We start from the raw sequence: 19,092 nt of genomic DNA on the forward strand, positions 1-19,092 counted from the left end.
AGAAAATGTACACATCTTGAATTTGTTGACTTTTTAATGGGTAATTCAAATTTTCAATGAGACTTTACACTTTATTTTTTTTTCCTTAGAATTGTAGCTTTTTGTATTAAATAAAAATATGTACAATCTATTTCCCTGTGCTGCTTGGTAATAAATAGACTTTGTTTATCAAGGGGAATAGAGGTATATTATCTTACTTTAAATTTCATTTCAAATTATGTTGGAATTAAAGCCTAAATTCCCCCTTAAATTCTATATTATCTTCTGATAAAATCTTGAAATAATCTGTTTTGTTTCATTTTTCAGTAATAATTGAATCTATGACTAACCTACCTCCAGTTAATGAGGAGACTGTCATTTTTAAAAGCGATCGACAGGCTGCAGGAAAGGTTTGTAAAAAACTCAAATCTTACAAATTATTGTGTTTCTTTGTTGATTGGTTTTTCTGACTCCCTATCTGTCCTAAAAAGAGTTTAGTAATTTTAGTAGATGAGCAATCTAAAGCTCCCACATTGAACATTCTCCTTAGTGCATTCTCGAGTTTGTTTAATGCTAAGTGTCTGTCTGTATATTGGTTTAATACTGATTACTCTGCCGCTTGAGTCGTTTTGCCGCTTTGAGTCATGTATAGAATTTTTCCCTTATGTTTGTCAGGTACTTTGCTAGGCAGTAGCTCTACATATTGAGTAAGATACAGTTCCCTACCCCCAGGCCCTCAGAATGAAGTGCAGAAGACTCTCCGCAGTGCAGTCGTTCCTATTCCTTTTCTGGTTTGTAAGTCCCTCTGAGTAATGGCTCTCAGAACTTTTTACTTGGGTTTCCTCAGGTGGAAGCTGAGAGAGCAGTCTTTTCCAAGTGGAAAACAATTTCAGTGATGGCCGTAAAGTGTCACTATAAGCACATTCTGGGGAATTACGAATATATGCACTTGAGTATGCGTCATAAGGTTGGGTCCCTTTTAGCCTCTTAACTAACTGCACAATCCTGCACATCCAACCTTAATAGGGAAGCCCACACACAATTTACCCATTAAATACACAATCCTGAGCCATTAGCAGAGAGCATAAAACCTTCTAAGATTAAGAAGATAAACACTAACCAAGTGTTTCTTTACTGGCAGTAGGGACCGAGTTTTATCTACCTCAGTATTCCCCACTGTATGAAATACAGTTCTTTATAAATTATGTGTGCTAAGTAAATGTATATTGAGTTGAAAACAAATAACAAATAACAGCTGTTTTGCTTTGGAGAAGCAACTTTCTGTGGTTTAGTTTTTCCCAGATAAGTGACAGTTGGCTTCTTTTTTTGTTTTGGGAGATATGACTAATTTCTATTTAATCAGGAAGAAAGCATGTATTTTGAACTATATTTTTGGGTCCTCACATAACCTTCCCTTTTCTCTGCCTTTTCCTCCTGTTCTATTCTAACAAAAATTAGAAAGGGATCAGATTTTTATCAGGGTCCTTCCACCTTGCACGACACCTACATATGTTTTCTTAGGTTGACAGGCATTAATTTACCAAAGAAAAATGAGTCACTTAGGAGTGCAAAGCAATCAGTGACAGAATTAATTGGAGTCTAGAACTAATATTTTTTGGCGATTTTTGAGAAAGTTTGTGAGGGGAAGAAAGACTTTTTAATGCCTGAAGGATGGTGCTCTACTTTTTTACCTTTCAAATACCTAGGCTTAGTACTTTTGTTGCAAATATGCACACTGCAGGTGCCTTCTAGAAGTTAGAGATAAACTTACCCTCGGAGAAGGTGGAGAGAAAGGGACTGCTGTCACTACTTCCCCATGCTAATTGCATAGGACTTCTTTAGAGCACACCCACGTTCTGCCCTGGTGCAAAAAAAAAAACCCCACATTTCTTGCTGTCCTCAAGAAAAGTAGTAGAATAGGGGAGGGAGAAGAGGTAAGGGAAACATACTTCTTGATTTTTCTGACTATGAATTGAAACTGATTATTTCCATGATTCTTTTACTTATGATTTGCATAACAGTTGCCTTTTTCTCTAAGAAGCTTAGACAATTTTAATTTAAATATACCTAATACTTCTCTAATTAAAATCCTCTACATTCACATTTCTTATATCCCCTAACACATTTGAATTCTCAGTCCTATAATTGTGACTAAAAATGTTAATATTCAGCTTTTCAGGTCATTTGACTTTGAAAGGAGTCAGATAAATGTAATATTTACACCTCTAACTTTAGCTATGTGATGTAAGTCTAGAGGGAAATGTTTATTAAATCTGTTTCTAAATTTTACATAGAAAGCTTTTGTAAATTGAAGAAGTAACAAGTCTTTCAAAAATATTTGATTATAAATCTAAGCACCTTGAAATAATTCCCCCAAATAATGGCAGGGTCAGGTTGGGGGTTGAGAGTATTAATTAAACAAACCAGTGACCAGAAAATGAAATTGAATGTCATTTTAGATCTTTAGCATATCTTATATAGACACTAAATTAGTTTACCTTCAGTGTCAAACTTTTGCATATCCTTTCTTTTTTCTCTGCTCTTAAATAATAACAGTAATAAATATTTTGTATATTTTAAAAAAAATTCACTTTAAGTTCTGTATGGAGGTGGAATTATCTTCATTTACTCAAAAGTCACAAAGTTAAAAAGGAACAAAATTGAGTTTTCAATCCACTTGGTCTGTCTGATTTATTTTCCTCCCACCTCCTTTCCCCTTCCCACTGATTTAAAGAGGGCAACCTCAGATTTGTATTTCTGCCTTTTTCCCTTTAATAATATTTTAATAGTAATGATGATGTAATAATGATTTGTTTCTCTTGGTAAATGATGAATGAAATTCCACTTTTAATGTTTAGTTTTTTAATATCAGGGATTAAAAAAAATTGACCAACCCATGCCACCTGCTATCCCTATATAACATGAATTTGTTGGTTATTTGTTTTGTATTTAGTTTCCAGTATTAATCATAGCAGGTTTTGTTTTTTGTTGTTGTTGTTTGTTTTACTTTTTAATAAACCAAAACAATAAAATATTTCCCTGTCAAATATCGTTGGATAGGAATTTTTATGGATTTTTTTTTTTTAAAGAATGCTTTATATTACAGTCTTGGCTGGTAGTATGTGATGATTCTCTGAAAGTCTCCATAGTATATTGATACAGTGTTTTGGTTTTTTTCATCAGTAACTTGTGTAATTACTTGTATAATACAGTGATTGAAGTAACTATTTGACTTAATGAGATAGAATACTCTTACTTTCTTCATTTTTATTAATGGGAAGTCAAATAGTATAAAGTGATTGATAGGAGACAATTCTGGATAGCTGTGGAGGTTTATTTCCCGTCTTGGTAGTTTTGTGAAAAGCTGGCTCGGTGGGTGGACAGTAAGGCCTTTGGCTAATGGCTTCTTCGAAGGCTGTTCTCAGAGCGGCAGCATGCATATCTCCACCCTCTAAATGCACAGCCCTCCAGCCTTGTTCCTGGGCTTGGGCATTCCTTAATATGTTTCTTGTTACCTAGAGAAACTGGGAGTTACTTAGCCCCTCTTAGGCTAACCCCTAAGTGTGTGACGTGGTGTATGTGGAGAGGGGAGGAGACGGCATCTTGCTCTCTGGAGGCGCGCTCTATGCATGTTCAGCCAGCTGACACAGGCAGGCCCCAGCGGCTGGAACTTTTGTCATGTCACATACAGAGCATCAGCCCAGCCTGTGCTGCGCAGTGAGAATTTGGGGGACTGGCATACTCTTACTTCCCTGCTTGTCAGTTTTTTCCCGGCCCATCCCATGCTGTATCTGTACTGTGTGGTGGTGGTGGTGGTGTGTGTTTGTCACCCCTTTATGTGACCGGAATCCTTTGAGAGATTTTAGCAGAAAGACACTACTTTTGAATAAGAGATTATAAGCTAGAGCCAAGTAGAAGGGCATTTAGAAAACCACTTCTCAGATGATAGGCAAGTATAAAATATTAGTTGTGTTAAATTTTTATATGAGTAGTTCTACAGAATATATACTAATAATTAAGGTGTAAAGAAGGTCACTTGCCTACCATGCGGTAAACATCTCAGACATTACTGTCGTAAGTTCTGTTTTTCACACCATCCTTGCAGCCTATTCCTTCCTTCCTTTTTATCTTTTAGGCTGGTAGTGTGGAAGTGGCAAAATCCCCAGAGTTAGGTGGAAAGACTGAGTAGGGAGTGGAGGTTTAATGCAGATGTGAGATGAAGTGTGCTGGCCTGTGCCCTGCTTTGTCTAAAGATGCTCTTCACAGTTTAGCTCTCAGGTATTAGCCAGCTGAAAATCTATACTTTGAAGCTGATAGTTGTATAAAATATTGTTGAATTATTCTTTTGCATAACTCTAGCTAAATTGCTTAAGTGAACTCAGTCAAGTTTTCCTGTGACTATTTTGGGTAGGATCATAAATATCCCTAGCAGGACATTTGTCTGGTCCGTGCTAAAAGGTCCTTGATATTTATTCCTGTCCAAAATGTTCACACTTAGAAAATGTCCCTAGGTTCAAAGAGCCCATTACATTTATTTCTCCTTTGGGTCTACAGGATTAACACATAAAAAATACATCTAGTATTATTGGTCCAATAATTGTGCCATGGCTGTATTGCCAATAGTAACTCTTGGTAAACTAGCTGGTGATGGTAGATGGGATTAGGTAGGTGGGTCAGGGTTGGAATCTTGCAAAAGGGTGGGATTTATATTAACAGTGGACCAAATGTCTCCATGGACGTTTTGGACAGGACCGAATGTCTGCTAATCTAAATACCTCAGTATTTCTGTATGCCACATACTGATGCCATAATGTAGCTTCTGTTGCCTGCTGTATGTGGCATTGATTTACTTACAACTTTATAATGATTTTATTGTAGCTGTGGCCCATAAACACTTCAGATCTTAAGAGTAGGCAACTAAGAGCTCCCTTGTAAGTAACTAGCTGTCTTTATCTGGCTGCTTTTAGGATTATCTCTTTATCTTTAATCTTTGCCATTTTAACTATGACGGGTCTTGGTTTGGCCTGTTTGAGGTCATGTCGTTTGGGACTCTCTGCACTTCCTGGACTTGTGTATCATTTTCATTCACCAGGTTAGGGAAGTTTTGGGTCATTCTTTCTTGAAATATGTTTTTGATCCCTTGCTCCTTCTCTTCTCCTTCTGGTATTCCTATGATGTGAGAGCTGTTTTGCTTGATGTTGTCCCACAGATCTCTTAAACTATTTTCATTGTTTTTTATGCTTTTGTTGTTGTTGTTGTTCCCGTTGGGTGAATTCTGCTCCCTTGTCTTCTAAATCTCTTATTTGATCCTCTACTTCATCTCACCTGCTGATGATTCCCTCAGGTGTATTCTTCATTTCAGTTACTGTGTTCTTTATTTCTGACTGGTTGTTTTTCAAGGTTTCTGTGTCCTTCTTTATGTTTGCTTCTGTTGCTATTCTTCTTTATGCTACCCTTCTGTTGAATTTCTCACTGAGTTTCTTAAACATTCATAGAATCAATATTTTAAGCTCTGCCTCTGGTAGGCTGGCTGCTTCCATTTCATTTAGTTCCATTTCTGGAGGTTTCTTCTGTTCTTTTATTCGGGACACATTTTTTTGTTTCCTCATTCTGGCTGCCACCTTGTGTTTGCTTCTATGTATTAGATAGATCACCTATGCCTCTCAGTCTTTGCTGGGTGGCATATGTAGTATGTGTCCTTTGTAGCAGTCTCCCTAATCTCCTGTGCATGCTTTCCAGAGGTGTCCCGTATATTGTGTGTGTTCTCCTGTTATAGTTGAGCTTTGATTGCTTTTGGCTTGTTAGTGGGTGGGATTGGCTCCTAGGCTGAGTAGCTAGGAGGATTGGCATTGCCCACAGTGTAAGAACTGCTGTGGTAAGGACTGGCCCCTCTAAGGAGGCTTCACCCCTGTGGGCTTGTGTCTGTGGAGAACCCCATTTGGGTGTGCCACTTGTGGGTCTAACCAGGTAGTGCTCTGGTGTGGTCTGAAGCTGGCCTCTGAGTGAGTTGTTTCTGGAATCTCTTGGGCAATTTCAGCCCTGCCTTTTACCGGCCTGTGGCTACCTGGTAGGTGACTCAAAGCTGTATGCAGTTGACTGCTTGTGCTGGACCTGGAGGTGTGTGGGGGTGCTTTGCTATGAACTGAGGTTGACTACCACCAGTATTAAGCCTGAGGTAGCTTAGCAAAAAGCCCAGGGCCCCCTATGCCGGTTGCCACCTGCCAGCTGCCCGTAGGCCCACCTCTTGAAAGAGGCTCCTTAGGAGCGTGTGTCTGGCTGGTTGACCTGGTGTTGCGAGTGCCCTCAGGGATGCAGCACTAGCTGGGCGGGGTGGAGTTCAGGTGAGTCACGAGATGTGACCAGTGGTTTTGAAAAAAAAAGAATAGGCAACTGAGTTTACTTTGGTTTTATCTAAGAATGTTGAATGTCACTTATATTTTAGTTCAAACTGTTCTCTGCATAAGCCTGACAGTGTTAAGATATTTCTGTGGTGAAATCATTTCTCACAGTTAGGAAATGCAGTCGTGCCACCCAGGAAATAAATCCTTGGGAAACAGCTTTATGTGCCAGGTCACAATGATTATTGTACTTTGCCCTAGTGGAGTCATAGGAAACTTTTTAAAGATATTTTTCTATCCCTGTCCGAACTTAAAGAAGCAGATTTTTCTATCTTCATCAAGGGAGTTAAAAAACAAAAAAAAGGAAATTGTTTTTAAGACTCTTTAAGAAAGTGACAAGTAAGATGACACATTACTTTAATCTGTATGATGTAGGTCAGTAAAAGATGTGCTCCAATATAGTCTTCGTATCCTTTGCAATCCTGGTTGGAAGAATATTTTGCTAAATGTTTTCAAAGCAAATTTCTGTTTCCTTCCAATTATTTGTTAGCTTTAAAAAAAAAGCTTAAATTTTTGAGGCTATTAGTGTTATTTCATTGGCATTTTAATTGTTTTCAATATTGCTAGTTGTTTTTAGAGTAATCGCATCTTCACAGTGTTGGTATCCTGATGGATGAGCTGTTTTATGCCATATTGAAAATTAATAAAATCTTGAGTGGTAGACTAAAAAGCATAAAGTGAGAGCATTTACTATAAAAATCTCAAGAACTGAGGATGTAATAAATCAGGCACTTTCAATGTAGTTGGTTTAAAATGGTCCAAATTATTTGGAAAGTTATTTAGTAATTTACATCAAGAGTTTTAATACTCATCATACTCTTGGCTCCAGTAATGGAATTCCCTGACAAATCAGTTTTTAGGAAACCTGAAGGATAGAAATTTACATAGATATAAAGGTGCTCATCATGGTACCATTAATTATATTGAACAAATTGGAAGCTCCCTAAATGTTTTATAATATAAGACAAGTGAACAAATTGTTCACTTATAAGACAAGTGAACAAATTGTTCCTATAAAGGAATGTTATATAGCCACTGAAATTATAGTTACAAAGAATATTCATAACATTGAAAAACTTAATGCAACTTTAGGTTTTAAAAGGGAGCAGTATGCAAACTACAATATAATCTTGAACAATTTATTAATAGAAAAAAGACTGGAACAATCTGCAGTGACATTAGTCATAGATGGCCCAGTGCCTATAATATACATACATTCATTATTAGAAACATTATTTTTAAAAACTCAGGTATTTATTTTGAGAGGAGTTTGAAAATGAGTCTTTCGTCGTTCATAAAACATTTTCAGAAATAATTTGTGAGATAAAAGTATTTTTTTTACATAAAAGTTAAAGGCTGTATTATAGCATCTTTGGTTTTTGGTTTTTGGTTTTTGAACTTCAAGTTCAAAGCTATTTTGTGACTTTTTGAATTAAAAAAAGTTGTGATTTAATTTTTTAAAAATGTTAATCTCTGTATGGAAACAGCAGAAATGATTGAATACCCATTAAAGCAGAAGCTTGCTTTTAAGTTTTGTATTATAAGATTCCAAATGCCAGACAGAATTTTATTTCTCAGAAGTTTTCAATTGTAATTCTTTTCTTATACCATACAACTTAAATGAGCAATAAGAAAAATAAAAATTCATAATTTGCATCTAGTTGGTACCACCAAAATGATTTGAATTTAGCAAGGGGTAAGCTTTCTACACTGGTTTTAAATTCATAAAAAGAAATCTGGAAAAAGCTAATGCATTTATAATCAAAATATGAAAACTTTATGAGTATACAAAGATGGCTTAAATATGAATGCAATTTTTATTGCTCTGATACTGACAAAAATTACCAATTATCATTGTTTTCTATTTTAAGTATTACTAACTTTAATATTACTAACTTTTTGAGTCATTATTTGCATGTTAAAGGAGGCTTTTATGTTTCTTCTATTTTATAGATATTTGAGATATTTGGACCTGTTGCACATCCGTTTTATGTGTTACGGTTTAATTCTTCAGAACACATTGAGAGTAAAGGTATTAAAATAAAGGACACTATGTATTTTGCTCCATCAATGAAAGACTTCACCCAATATATATTTACAGAAAAACTTAAACAGTAAGTACTTGATTGATATGTCATTTGCTTATCTAATGTTTACTTTTTAGTAATAATTATCAGTGATAGTAGTTTCTTACAGTTAAATGGTATCTGTCTTCCAAAGAGTTCATTTATCTTCCTAATAACACCTCTGAAAGCTAAAATTGGTTATCAGATTTTACAGGTAGAGATCATTTATATCTTTTGCCCAAAATGACTTCATCAACTAGTAGGAATACATTTGAGCCATATAAACTTTATGAATTCTAATTCATTGTTTTTCATTATATGCATTCTTTAATATACATGCTACTTCAGTATTAGTGTTACCATTTAAAAGAATTCTTTTCCATTTTAAATATTTTCTTTGGATTATATTCACTGGCCTAACTATTAATAAAACTTTGTAATTCTCAAAAAAAAAATGAGTAGATTTCAGGTTACTTATAAATTATAAATTTAGAGAAGAGACAACTAAAATGTGTCCCTAAAAAGTTGTGTATCAAGTGATGATAAACAGGGTTGACTTGAATAAACCAGTGCTCTCAGTTTTGTCTGTAACTATGCTATATTATGCCTGTGTCATGTGGGTAGTAATATTGCTGCATACTTATATGTTCCCACTGGTTAACTTTGCATTTCTGTGTTTTAATTGTGCTGCCAAGTGTTTAGCTATAGAGCTGTTTATATCAAACATATTATAATTATACAATTTAATTTTATATAAACCAGTGGCATATAGTTCATGTGGAATTGCTTTTTCTATAAAACTTAGTTGAATGCTTTAGAAAGATGTAATGAAGATGAGCCACTAAAAATATCATCAAATTAAGAGTGGAAGAAAAGTCCACAAGAGATGGGTAGGGAAGGGAGACGTTAAATCCAGGAAGACTTTGCACTCAGTTTGCCTTGCATGTCTCTCTTAGCCTAGTTCTCCTTTAATTGGAAACTTGAAATATCCTAAAGCATTAGGGATGTGATCTTTGTAGGAAATACAAAGAGAACTTCAGTCAGTGAGTGCAGTGTCAAAACGTGAAGTTCCTTGTTTCTCAAAAACCAGCGTTGGTGCTATGTCAAAAGTACTAGTGCCAACTGCACGGCAGAAGGTCTCTGTTTCACTTACATATGAAATCATGTCTCTGAATTTTACTTATTATTTCAGATATGAAATTTTTGTTCCCGATAATTGATTAAATTCATTTTTTGAGAATCCACATAATTACCTGAAGGAACGCTATGCCTAAGTTATTCTTCAGGCTGTGTAAGGTTAATTTTTCTAAATGACCCCTGATAAGAAAAGTGAATTAAATAGACAGTAGAGTCATAAAGATTTTAGTATGTTTTAAAATCATGCCTGAATTAGCATTTCATTCTGCTTTGAATATGAGGATGTTGCTGTGGATATGCTATATGTTTTGCTTTTGACAAATAAAATATTTTAACTTAAAACAGATAAACTGAAAAAGGTTTTTTTGAAGGTGTTTATTAAATAGATTTTAAATGATACGGGCAGTCTTTGTTCTTGATTTGCAAGAACAAGACTTTTGTCCTGGAAAGAAGTAACAAAAAACTAAAGAACTGGGAAATTACTCCTCCCCTGCAGAGGCCCCGCCCGACAAAGCCGGTTCTAGTCTAGACGGCATTTTGTTGTCTGTCTTGGGAACTCATTGCGGTACTTGGCCTTTGAGGTAGAGAAGTTCAGCTCCTCTCCAGCTTTCCCACGTCTAGTGAGGTTATTTTACACTTAGCTTCCCGTGAACTTACTCTCTGTGTTAAAAGTGCCCTTTGAAATGTTGCTTGATCTTTTCTTCAGTAGATTTTGATTTTTTCAGTGGTAAGTGCATGGGTTGGGGCACTTTTCCCATTTATGTCTTTAAACTCCAGGTTAAGGACACCACACATGGCATATATGCACAGAAGGAGTACTGGAGCTATGGTAACTGTATAGGAGTAAGATGATAATTAGCAAGTAAAACTTTGTTTAAGTGGTGGAAAAGTCATTGCCAGTGCCTCATCTGTCAAAGTCCTGAATCAGAATTTCAGAGCAAACTTAATGACTTTCACATTGTGCCAGCCCTCTGACATCTGTAAATTGATTTTTATAGATTGTAGATTAATGGATTAATGATTTTGATGAATTTCTGAGAATCTCATTTATTTTTGAGATCTAGTTTAAAGCAGTGAAGACATCTACTGCTAATACTTTGTAATATTTTAATGTAATTGAATGACAGTATATTGCCAAACTATGGAATCAAAATGATTAAAAAATAAGATTAAACTGAGCTTACAGAAATTATAATCATACTAATGATTGATATACATATTTATATATATACATATATATATATATATATACTTTTGTTGGTCATAGAGTATGAAACTTTCTACTAAAAGTAATTAATGCTTGTGATTATACTGTCCTTCAGAATCTTAAAAACTCCTCCCACTTGCGAAACTTGATAACCTTTATTTTACCCTCTCTGCTTTGAGAGTCACTAGTTATTGATGGAGTCTCATTGATATTCCTCAGGTAAATTGAGGAAAAGCATTCCGTGTTGTTATCTCTACAGTTTTAAGCCTGTAAAATCTTAGACAAGGGAATGCCTCATATTCGTTTTTGTGTCCTTAGCACTGTCCTGGAACAGCGTCTGACCTATAGTGGGTGTAGAATAAGCATTTAGTGAAGTGAGTTTTCTGAACTGAGCTCAGGTGTCATGCAAGTGTCCAAGTCGTAGCATCTGGAGATGCTTTTGGTCTGCAGAACCACCTCCCTCTGCACACCACAGCCTGGCCTTCTCATTCTGATACCCCAGTCCTAATATCTGTGTGTGTCCAACTGGTAGGTTTTTCTTAGGAGCTTCCCACATCTTCTGAAACAAGGTAAAGGACATATAAATGGTCCTCTTTTTGCTCTTATTTTCATGTATATTGCAAAATTAAGAGCTGAGCTCATGTCTTTGATTTTATGATTTTCCATGCTATTAAGTTATAAGTGCTTACCAGAATCTTAACAAGTACTTTGACTTTTTGTTTTCTCTTCCTAGGGATAGGGGATCGGATGCATCATGGAAGAATGATCAGGAACCACCAATGGATGTAAATATAAGTCTTTTCATGCAATATTCTAGAAAGTAAGGCAGGACTTAATGTTACACATTCATCATTCTTGACGGTGAGGAGGTCTCTCATGCTGCTTACGCTGTCTGCTGTGAGCGCATGTGCTCCTCCTCTCCTAGATGACTCTTCTAGACCTACTTTCAGTAAGACTTTTTGATTGATTATTTAAAATATTTTCAGCCACGTGTTAATAATCATCACCTTATCATTTTACTTATGATTTCCTATTTTTTAATCAATTTTTGACACCTGATAAAGGCAGAATTGTCATTATTTTTTTAAATGTTATTCAATTTAGTAATTTCACCATGTGATACATGAAGACATTTATTAATGGCGCTTTTAATAAGCGGCCTTACTTTTGGAGGTACAAAATCATTAGAATCTACCTACCTGTCCATCTTTTATAATGTAATCACTGTCTTCAAAGGAGAGTTCTTGGTTTTCTTTTTTGAATCCATGTCAGCAGGACTAGTTTTACTTCTCAGAGTCTTTCTAGAGAAGTGGAATAGAGTCAGGAATAGTCTGTAGGATCATTTGATTTAATTTTCCGTGGAGATGTTTGAGCATATTTTCTTTCTTTTAAGTTTATAAATGTAAACATTACAGCAATGAGTGTATACATTTCTTGAAAATAGTATGAATTTATACAATATGAAAGAAAACATGTAATTATTATGAGAGTTTTTATATGTGTTCAGTGGTTCTTATGAAGTTTCCCAGTACTATAAGTTCTTGGTATTTGTAGATGTAACTTTGTTCATTTTAGATGTTCTCAAGCAATGTTGAAGATTCATAGTCTCTGTTAATTTCTAATTTTGCTGAGGTAAGAATTAGGTAACTCATGTTCACTTAGAGGGTCATTTAACCAGTGAGTGGTCTTGGTTTAGTATCCAGATCGCCATCAGAGTGTATTTTCTAGTTTATGTCATGTACACATGTGATTTCCATTAAAGCAGGAGTGTCCAAACTTTTTTCAATGGTTTTCACCAAGGGCCATATACTGTAAAATAAACAAACAGCCGGGCCACTCACTCGAGGTGAAGTACGTATTGCCTCACCTGGTTTATTTAAGAAAACTAAATACATTTTTGGAATTTGCTGCGGGCCAATTGACAATGGATTGCGGGCCGCAGTTTGGACACCCCTGCATTAAAGCCTTGAAGGTTCACTTTATGTTCTTAGTTATGTATAGGATATTTTATTACTGAAATTACATGCTTTTAAAGTATTCGAGACTTCACAAAGGTTTTGAAAGATATTTCCTGTGAAAGGCAAATATTCTGTTGTTTCAGACCTAAGCATTGAAGTTGCTAATTATGGGAATGCTAATTGTTTATAAAATTGGTTTGATTAGGTTAATTATAAAATTAAATCTGAGCATACTTCATGTAGTTTGTTTCTTTCAAAGTAGTTATCTGTCCTTTATTTCTACAGTATGGAAAACTCTAAAAGTCTAAAGTTCATTTGATTTTGATGACATTTTGTAGTTTAGAATTATTGCCTAGTGTTAATCATAGATTAGAATTGGGAATTTGTGGGGTTTAAACTTTTTTGAAAAACCATGCTGTGAAAGTGGGAAATGTTGGACTTGCATAAAGGAACTAAACATTACTTATAGGGAATGTATCATAGTCATAATCATTTCTAATATATGAGTACTTAATTTGTAGTTGACTAAGTGTGTTTAATGAATGCCAGTTTAAATTAAGTTCCATATAAGGAAAATGTGATTTTTTTTTTCTATTTTAACAGGTGATAGCAAAATATTGCTATGACATTCTCTCTAAAATAAACTATTGACAATTAAAATCCTTTAACCTCCCTGTTCTTTAGATGGTGCCCAAGTATTTAAAATGGCACAGTAAGGTTCTTTATTCTCTAATTTCATTGTCTCTGATTTTTCTATATAAGAAGCTTTCTTCACTTTGCCTTGTAGAACGATTTTCATTTCTTGAATATACTGTTCCTAATCCTTGGAAATTTCTTTTCACTTCTTTTCACTGCTGACTCATCATTAGAGATTTATCTTGGGTCACTTGTACCAAGAAGTCTTCCGTGCCCTTTTTTTTCCTCTTCAGCCTCATACTCCCATAACACTAAATTACGGCACTTGTCATTGGTCTATTTACCTGTTTTTCTCATTTGAATGAACAGTTTCAGAGACAGGAATGTTTTCCATCTGATCTCAATACTTTCTACTGTCTGGTAGACACCAGATTCAACAAGATTTTAGAAATCTTAGCACATTAAGATCAGTAATAAAAAAATCATGTATTTTGAAGGTACTAAAATTAGTTGATGTTTTTGAATTTGGTTATAGATCCTGAGGTAAATGGCCTCGTTTTTCATGGACCATTTGATCTAGAATGTGTCCAAGCGACACCATACTGAAAATCCCACACAGAAACTTTCATATACATTTTACTTGTTCCTTTAAAATGTGCACACATGCATACACAGTGAGCCTGCTTTCATATATTTTTTATGAAACATATCTATTTTCTGATATTAATAAAATAATATGCCTGAATTCTAAGGAATCATAGAAGTCATTATATAGCTTATAAGTCTTGTTTTTTTGGTGGGCTGTAACAGTGAATCTCAAGTTTAGTTACCTCTGACTTTCCCTCTTGCAATTTAAAATGATTTCCTCTTGTAAGGTGGGTCATGCATGTATCTGCTTGTCAGAACTTTTCCCTGCAGTGCTATCTAGATAGCATCGCCAGTGATTTTTCTCTACCCTAATTTTGCCTTATTATTCAGCCCTTAACTATAGATGACACTATATTAATAAATAATTAATACCTGTAAAGTGTTTAGAACAGTGCCTGCATATAATGAGTATGTGCAATTTTTGAATGAGTGAAAGATGAAAGATTCTCTTCTGTTTTTATATTAGATCTGATACTTTGTTACTTGCATATTCCTCACTGAGCCTTCCTTTAGCATTTTTGGCAGGGGACACTATGATGAATCTTGACTCTAAGCAGGAAGTCAGACTTCTAGCTAGGGAATAGCCATATCTGAAGGTTGTTAAAGATTGGCATTTTAAAGTTATCTATCTGTAACTTTCTAGGAATTAAAAGTAAGTAAGAAAATAAATAAATAAATAAATGAAAAGCCTTGAGTACTCTTCTGATTACTGGTCTTTGTCAGTTAACAGTCTTTATTTAGGCATTTATCAAAAACTAACTTTATTTTTCTGCCATATGTAATTAATTCAAATATTACTGGAAAATATTAAGTGTAAAAGTATCTTTCAGGGTCAGTGTTAAATAATAGGCATGTTCTTCTCATGTCCCAGTATGCACCGTTGAATTGGTAAATTCACCTGACATAAATCTATATATTTTTCTCTGTCAGGCCTTAGATTTCAGTGATGATGAAAAGGAAAAAGAAGCCAAACAGAAAAAGAAGTCTCAGATTCCAGGCCGGAAAAAATTCAAATCTGAATTTAATGAATCAGGTGAGTGAAGGTAATAGATAGTAATTTTTTATCTTTGCTTACATTTAAGTTCATCAGTAATAAAACTGAAGGAAACTTCTGGGATTTCTTTTTGCCTCCTGTCATCTACCTCGCGTCTCCTACAGCATGAGATGTGACGGGAGAGAGTAACAAGGATAATCCACTGGTAGTTGTTAAAGCTTAAGGATGTAAAAACAGCGTCTAGGGGTAAAAGGCAAACTAAGCCTTGGTATAGTCATTTGTGCTCGTGAGCGTTTTTTCTTAAGAAATTTACTTACTTCCCTGTTTAGAATTAAATTATATGGTACTTAATAGCTAAATGAAGGTATTTTATTTTTTAACATACATTCCCTTTTATGATACCTTTCACGTTTTATTTGTAGTTTTTAAAAACTAAGCTTTTATATATTCACATGCAATTGTAAGAAATAGTATCTGTTGTATGCCCATTACGCTGTTTCCTACAATAGTAATATCTTGCAGAACTATGCAGTAAAATACCATAACCAGTGTATTGACATCGATGCAATGAAGGTATAAGAACAGTTCCATCGAGAAAAAGATCCCTGATGTTGCCTTTTTATAGTCACTCACACTTTCCTCCCTACCTCTTCCTGCTTAACTCCTGGCAACCAGTAATCTATTCTGCGTTTCCGTGGTATTTTTTCGTCATGTCAAGATTGCGAATACTCCTATAAATGGAGTCATACAGTATGTTACCATTAGGGATTGATTGATTGGCACTTGTCACTGAGCATGGAGATTCATCCTGATTGTTGTCTGTGTCAAGTTTGTTTCTTTTCCTTCCCGAGTGGTATTCTATTACATGAATATACCACAGATTGTTTAACCATTCATGCATTGAGGGTCATCTGGGTTGTTAACAGTTTTTGGCTATGGGCATAAAGTTGTTTTACGCATTTGTGTACAGGTTGTTGTGAGAACACACATTTTCATTTCTCTGGGATAAGTGTCCAAGAGTGCAGTCGTTGGACTCTGTGATGGTTGTAAGTTTAGTTTGTCAAGACACTGCCGTACTGTTTTTCAGTGTGGCCGTCCCACGTTACATTCCCATCGCCGCTGTATGACTGACTCAGTTTCTCTGCCTTCTCACCAGCATCTAGTGCTGTCACTTTTTTATTTTAGCCATTCTCATAGTGTGCAGTGATAACTAACTGTGGTTTTAACTTGCATTTTCCTGATGGCTAATGATATTGAACATCTTTCCATGTGTTCATCTGCAATTTGTGTATCCTCTTCACTGATACATTTATTTGTTCATGTATTTTGCCCAATGTTAGCTAATTGTACTTCTGTTTTTTTAACTTGAATTATGAGAGTTATTGTACATAATTTCTTCCAGTCTTAAGCCTGTGTTTTCATTCCCTTAAAATGCTCATTTGCAGAACAAAAGTTCTTAATTTTGATAAAGCCCACTTTATTAGTTTTCCTTGTATGGAGTCTGCGAATTCCTTACCTATACATTACATCTCAAAGATTTTCTCTTATATTTTTTTCTGAAAGTTTGCAAAATTATTTTAGCTATTCTAGTCCTTTGCCTTTCCATATGAATTTTGGAATAATCTTCTCTATATTGACAAAACATCTTGCTGGGATTTTTATAGGAATTGCATGAAACCTGTATATCGGTTTGGAGAGAATTGACATCTTTACTGTATTATTGAATTTCCAGTTAAAAATTTCTATTTCTTCTTTGTATTTTTTTTTTTGCCTTAGGCTTTCTATTTTTATTTTTTCTAGTGTGTACATAATTGAATCATTTTTGTGATGACTTTTAAAATATTTCTCAGGTAGTTCTGAGGTCTGACCTCAATTCATTTTAAGTTTTCACTAAGTTTGAAATCTTCTTGGTATGACGAGTGATTTTCATTTGAAACCTAGAAATAATGGGTATGTGATGAGACCCAAGATCTTATTTAAATCTTATGTTTTAGCAGTTTTGTTTTTAAAACTTCTCTGGCAGGGAAAAGAAGGAGGATGTCCCCTTATTACTTTTACTACCAGGTAAAGATGGAAGTCCAGGTTTTCTTTTCAGCCTCTGTTACACCTGAGGTCAGGGGTGCCCTGTTATTGCTGGGCAAGCGTAGGCCTCCTCTTGTGCCTGGGAGGATCAGATGCCTCCTTACTGCACCCCTGACTCCAGTAGGGGGTGGCCTCGTACCGCTGGGCACCAATGATCATCCTGCCTCTGCTAGGTCTTCTCTGACTCCACCCAGTGCAGGAGGCAGGTCAGTGTGGGGGGAAGAGCAGCTTCCCCACAGGATCTCCAGTCACTGCGGGGAGGCCTGGTGACTAGCTCCCTGTTCAACCTGCTCTGACACAACCCTGGTCTGAGGATAGAGACATCGCATCACCACCTGTCAGGGGTGGAAGTCTAGACCCTCATTCAGCCTTTGCGAGTGTGGGTGGGGGTGGTGTCCAGGTTTCTCTGTGGTGTACAGCTGGCGTTGAGTGGTTGTTGTCTAAAAGGTTTCTGTCGTGCTGGGCTTTCCTTTCCTGATACTCTGGCCTTTTGGATTCTTTAAAATTGATCATTTTAACCCTTATGCTTTTTAACTACCATACGATATACTGGAAGTTAAAGAAAAGGCGTTATTGAAATTCTAAACAGTATGTTTTGATGTATTAATTTTTAATTTTGTTTTTATGCTTTTTTTTACCCCACTCAAAGGTGAAGATTTTGCAGAAGTACATCAGAATTGGAATGCTCATAGCTGTGCTTCAGAGCATGCAAAAGGGTATCGCAACAGAGAATCTACACGAGGATTTTCCCGGGGTAGACATCCCCGACCTGCCCATGGCAGGCCCCCGCCTCCACAGTTTTATAACCCGGAGCACACGGCATCTCTGGAGACTCCAGGATTTCCACCTCAGAGACAAGAGAGTCTCCTGATGCCACGGTACCCCTTTCCTCCTCCAGGGTTTGACATGCATCATTTTTCACTCCCTCCTCCACTCCCACCGCCGCCACCACCACCACCTCCACCACCTGCCTCTGTAAACATGGGTTGGGCTGTGCCTAACATGGCTCCTCCCCCGTTCCTTCCCATTCCATACCCCATACCCCCACCTCCGCCCCCACCTCCCTTGCCTCCGCCCTCCTCTTCTGGAGATAGTAATTCTTCTCATTTTGGATCGTACTATTAGGTGAATGTATGTGTTTCCAGAGAAATGTGGACTTTTTATGTTATATGGGAAAATTTGTTTTTTGTTTTCTTTTTTAAATATGGGAAGGTTTTTTGTTTGTTTGTTTTTTTAAAGAAAATGATTATGGAGCTAGATTTTTAAAACACTGTAAAATACTAAGTTCTTCCTTTTGTTGTAAGTTGATATATATTAGTAACCTTTATGAAATTGTATCCATATGAAATTGTATCAGTTTAAATTTAGAGAGAATCTAATTATGCAATATTTAGTTAAAACTTTAAATCTATGTTTTCCCCATCCTTGTCCAATTAAACAATATATTTAGATTTATTAATAGATCTGGAACAACTTTCATCATGGATCAAAATATACTGAACGTACTGATTATCTTCTTAGTATATCTGAAAATAAGATGTTGGAGTTCTATGGAGAATCTTTAAAATAAACTATTTTTATAAACATATTTTGGAAGTTGATTTTGATTATAAGTGCAACTTACCAGTAAATTTAAATGGTGTGATTTTTTTTTTTTTTTTTTTTTTTTTTTAGAACAAGTAAAGGATACAGAGAAGGAATGGAAAGCTTTACGTATTGGTAGAAACTATGACTATGATTAAAGTTAATATTTATTCATTATGCATAGACAAGCTTTTCATTATATATATAGATTTCCATTATTTGGTCACTATTCAGTATTTAATTACTTAAAGGGACACACGATTATTCACAATAAAATGTTATTTATTCACAATAAAATGTATTTGACCGCACACTAGGAGACTATGTGTCTCCCAGATTCTCACATGCCTGACACAGATTAGGTGCTTGATAAATATTTAATGAGGGACCAACTGAATTCGGA

At 35.5% G+C, this 19,092-nt stretch overlaps 1 protein-coding gene across 1 annotated transcript in view; it reads left to right on the forward strand.

Moving 5' to 3' along the window:
- The window catches only part of NAF1 (nuclear assembly factor 1 ribonucleoprotein), a 46,085-nt gene extending 27,433 nt beyond the window's left edge, over positions 1–18,652 (forward strand). Inside the window, exons 4-8 of the mRNA XM_033133418.1 lie at positions 307–389; positions 8,331–8,491; positions 11,521–11,572; positions 14,960–15,062; positions 17,755–18,652. Coding sequence (XP_032989309.1) covers positions 307–389; positions 8,331–8,491; positions 11,521–11,572; positions 14,960–15,062; positions 17,755–18,230 — 875 coding nt within the window. The 3' untranslated portion in view covers positions 18,231–18,652. The remainder of the gene's footprint in view (positions 1–306; positions 390–8,330; positions 8,492–11,520; positions 11,573–14,959; positions 15,063–17,754) is intronic.
- The last annotated feature ends 440 nt before the right edge of the window (positions 18,653–19,092 follow it).

The sequence above is a fragment of the Rhinolophus ferrumequinum genome, chromosome 18, assembly GCF_004115265.2.
Source record: "Rhinolophus ferrumequinum isolate MPI-CBG mRhiFer1 chromosome 18, mRhiFer1_v1.p, whole genome shotgun sequence".
Taxonomy (NCBI): Eukaryota; Metazoa; Chordata; class Mammalia; order Chiroptera; family Rhinolophidae; genus Rhinolophus; species Rhinolophus ferrumequinum.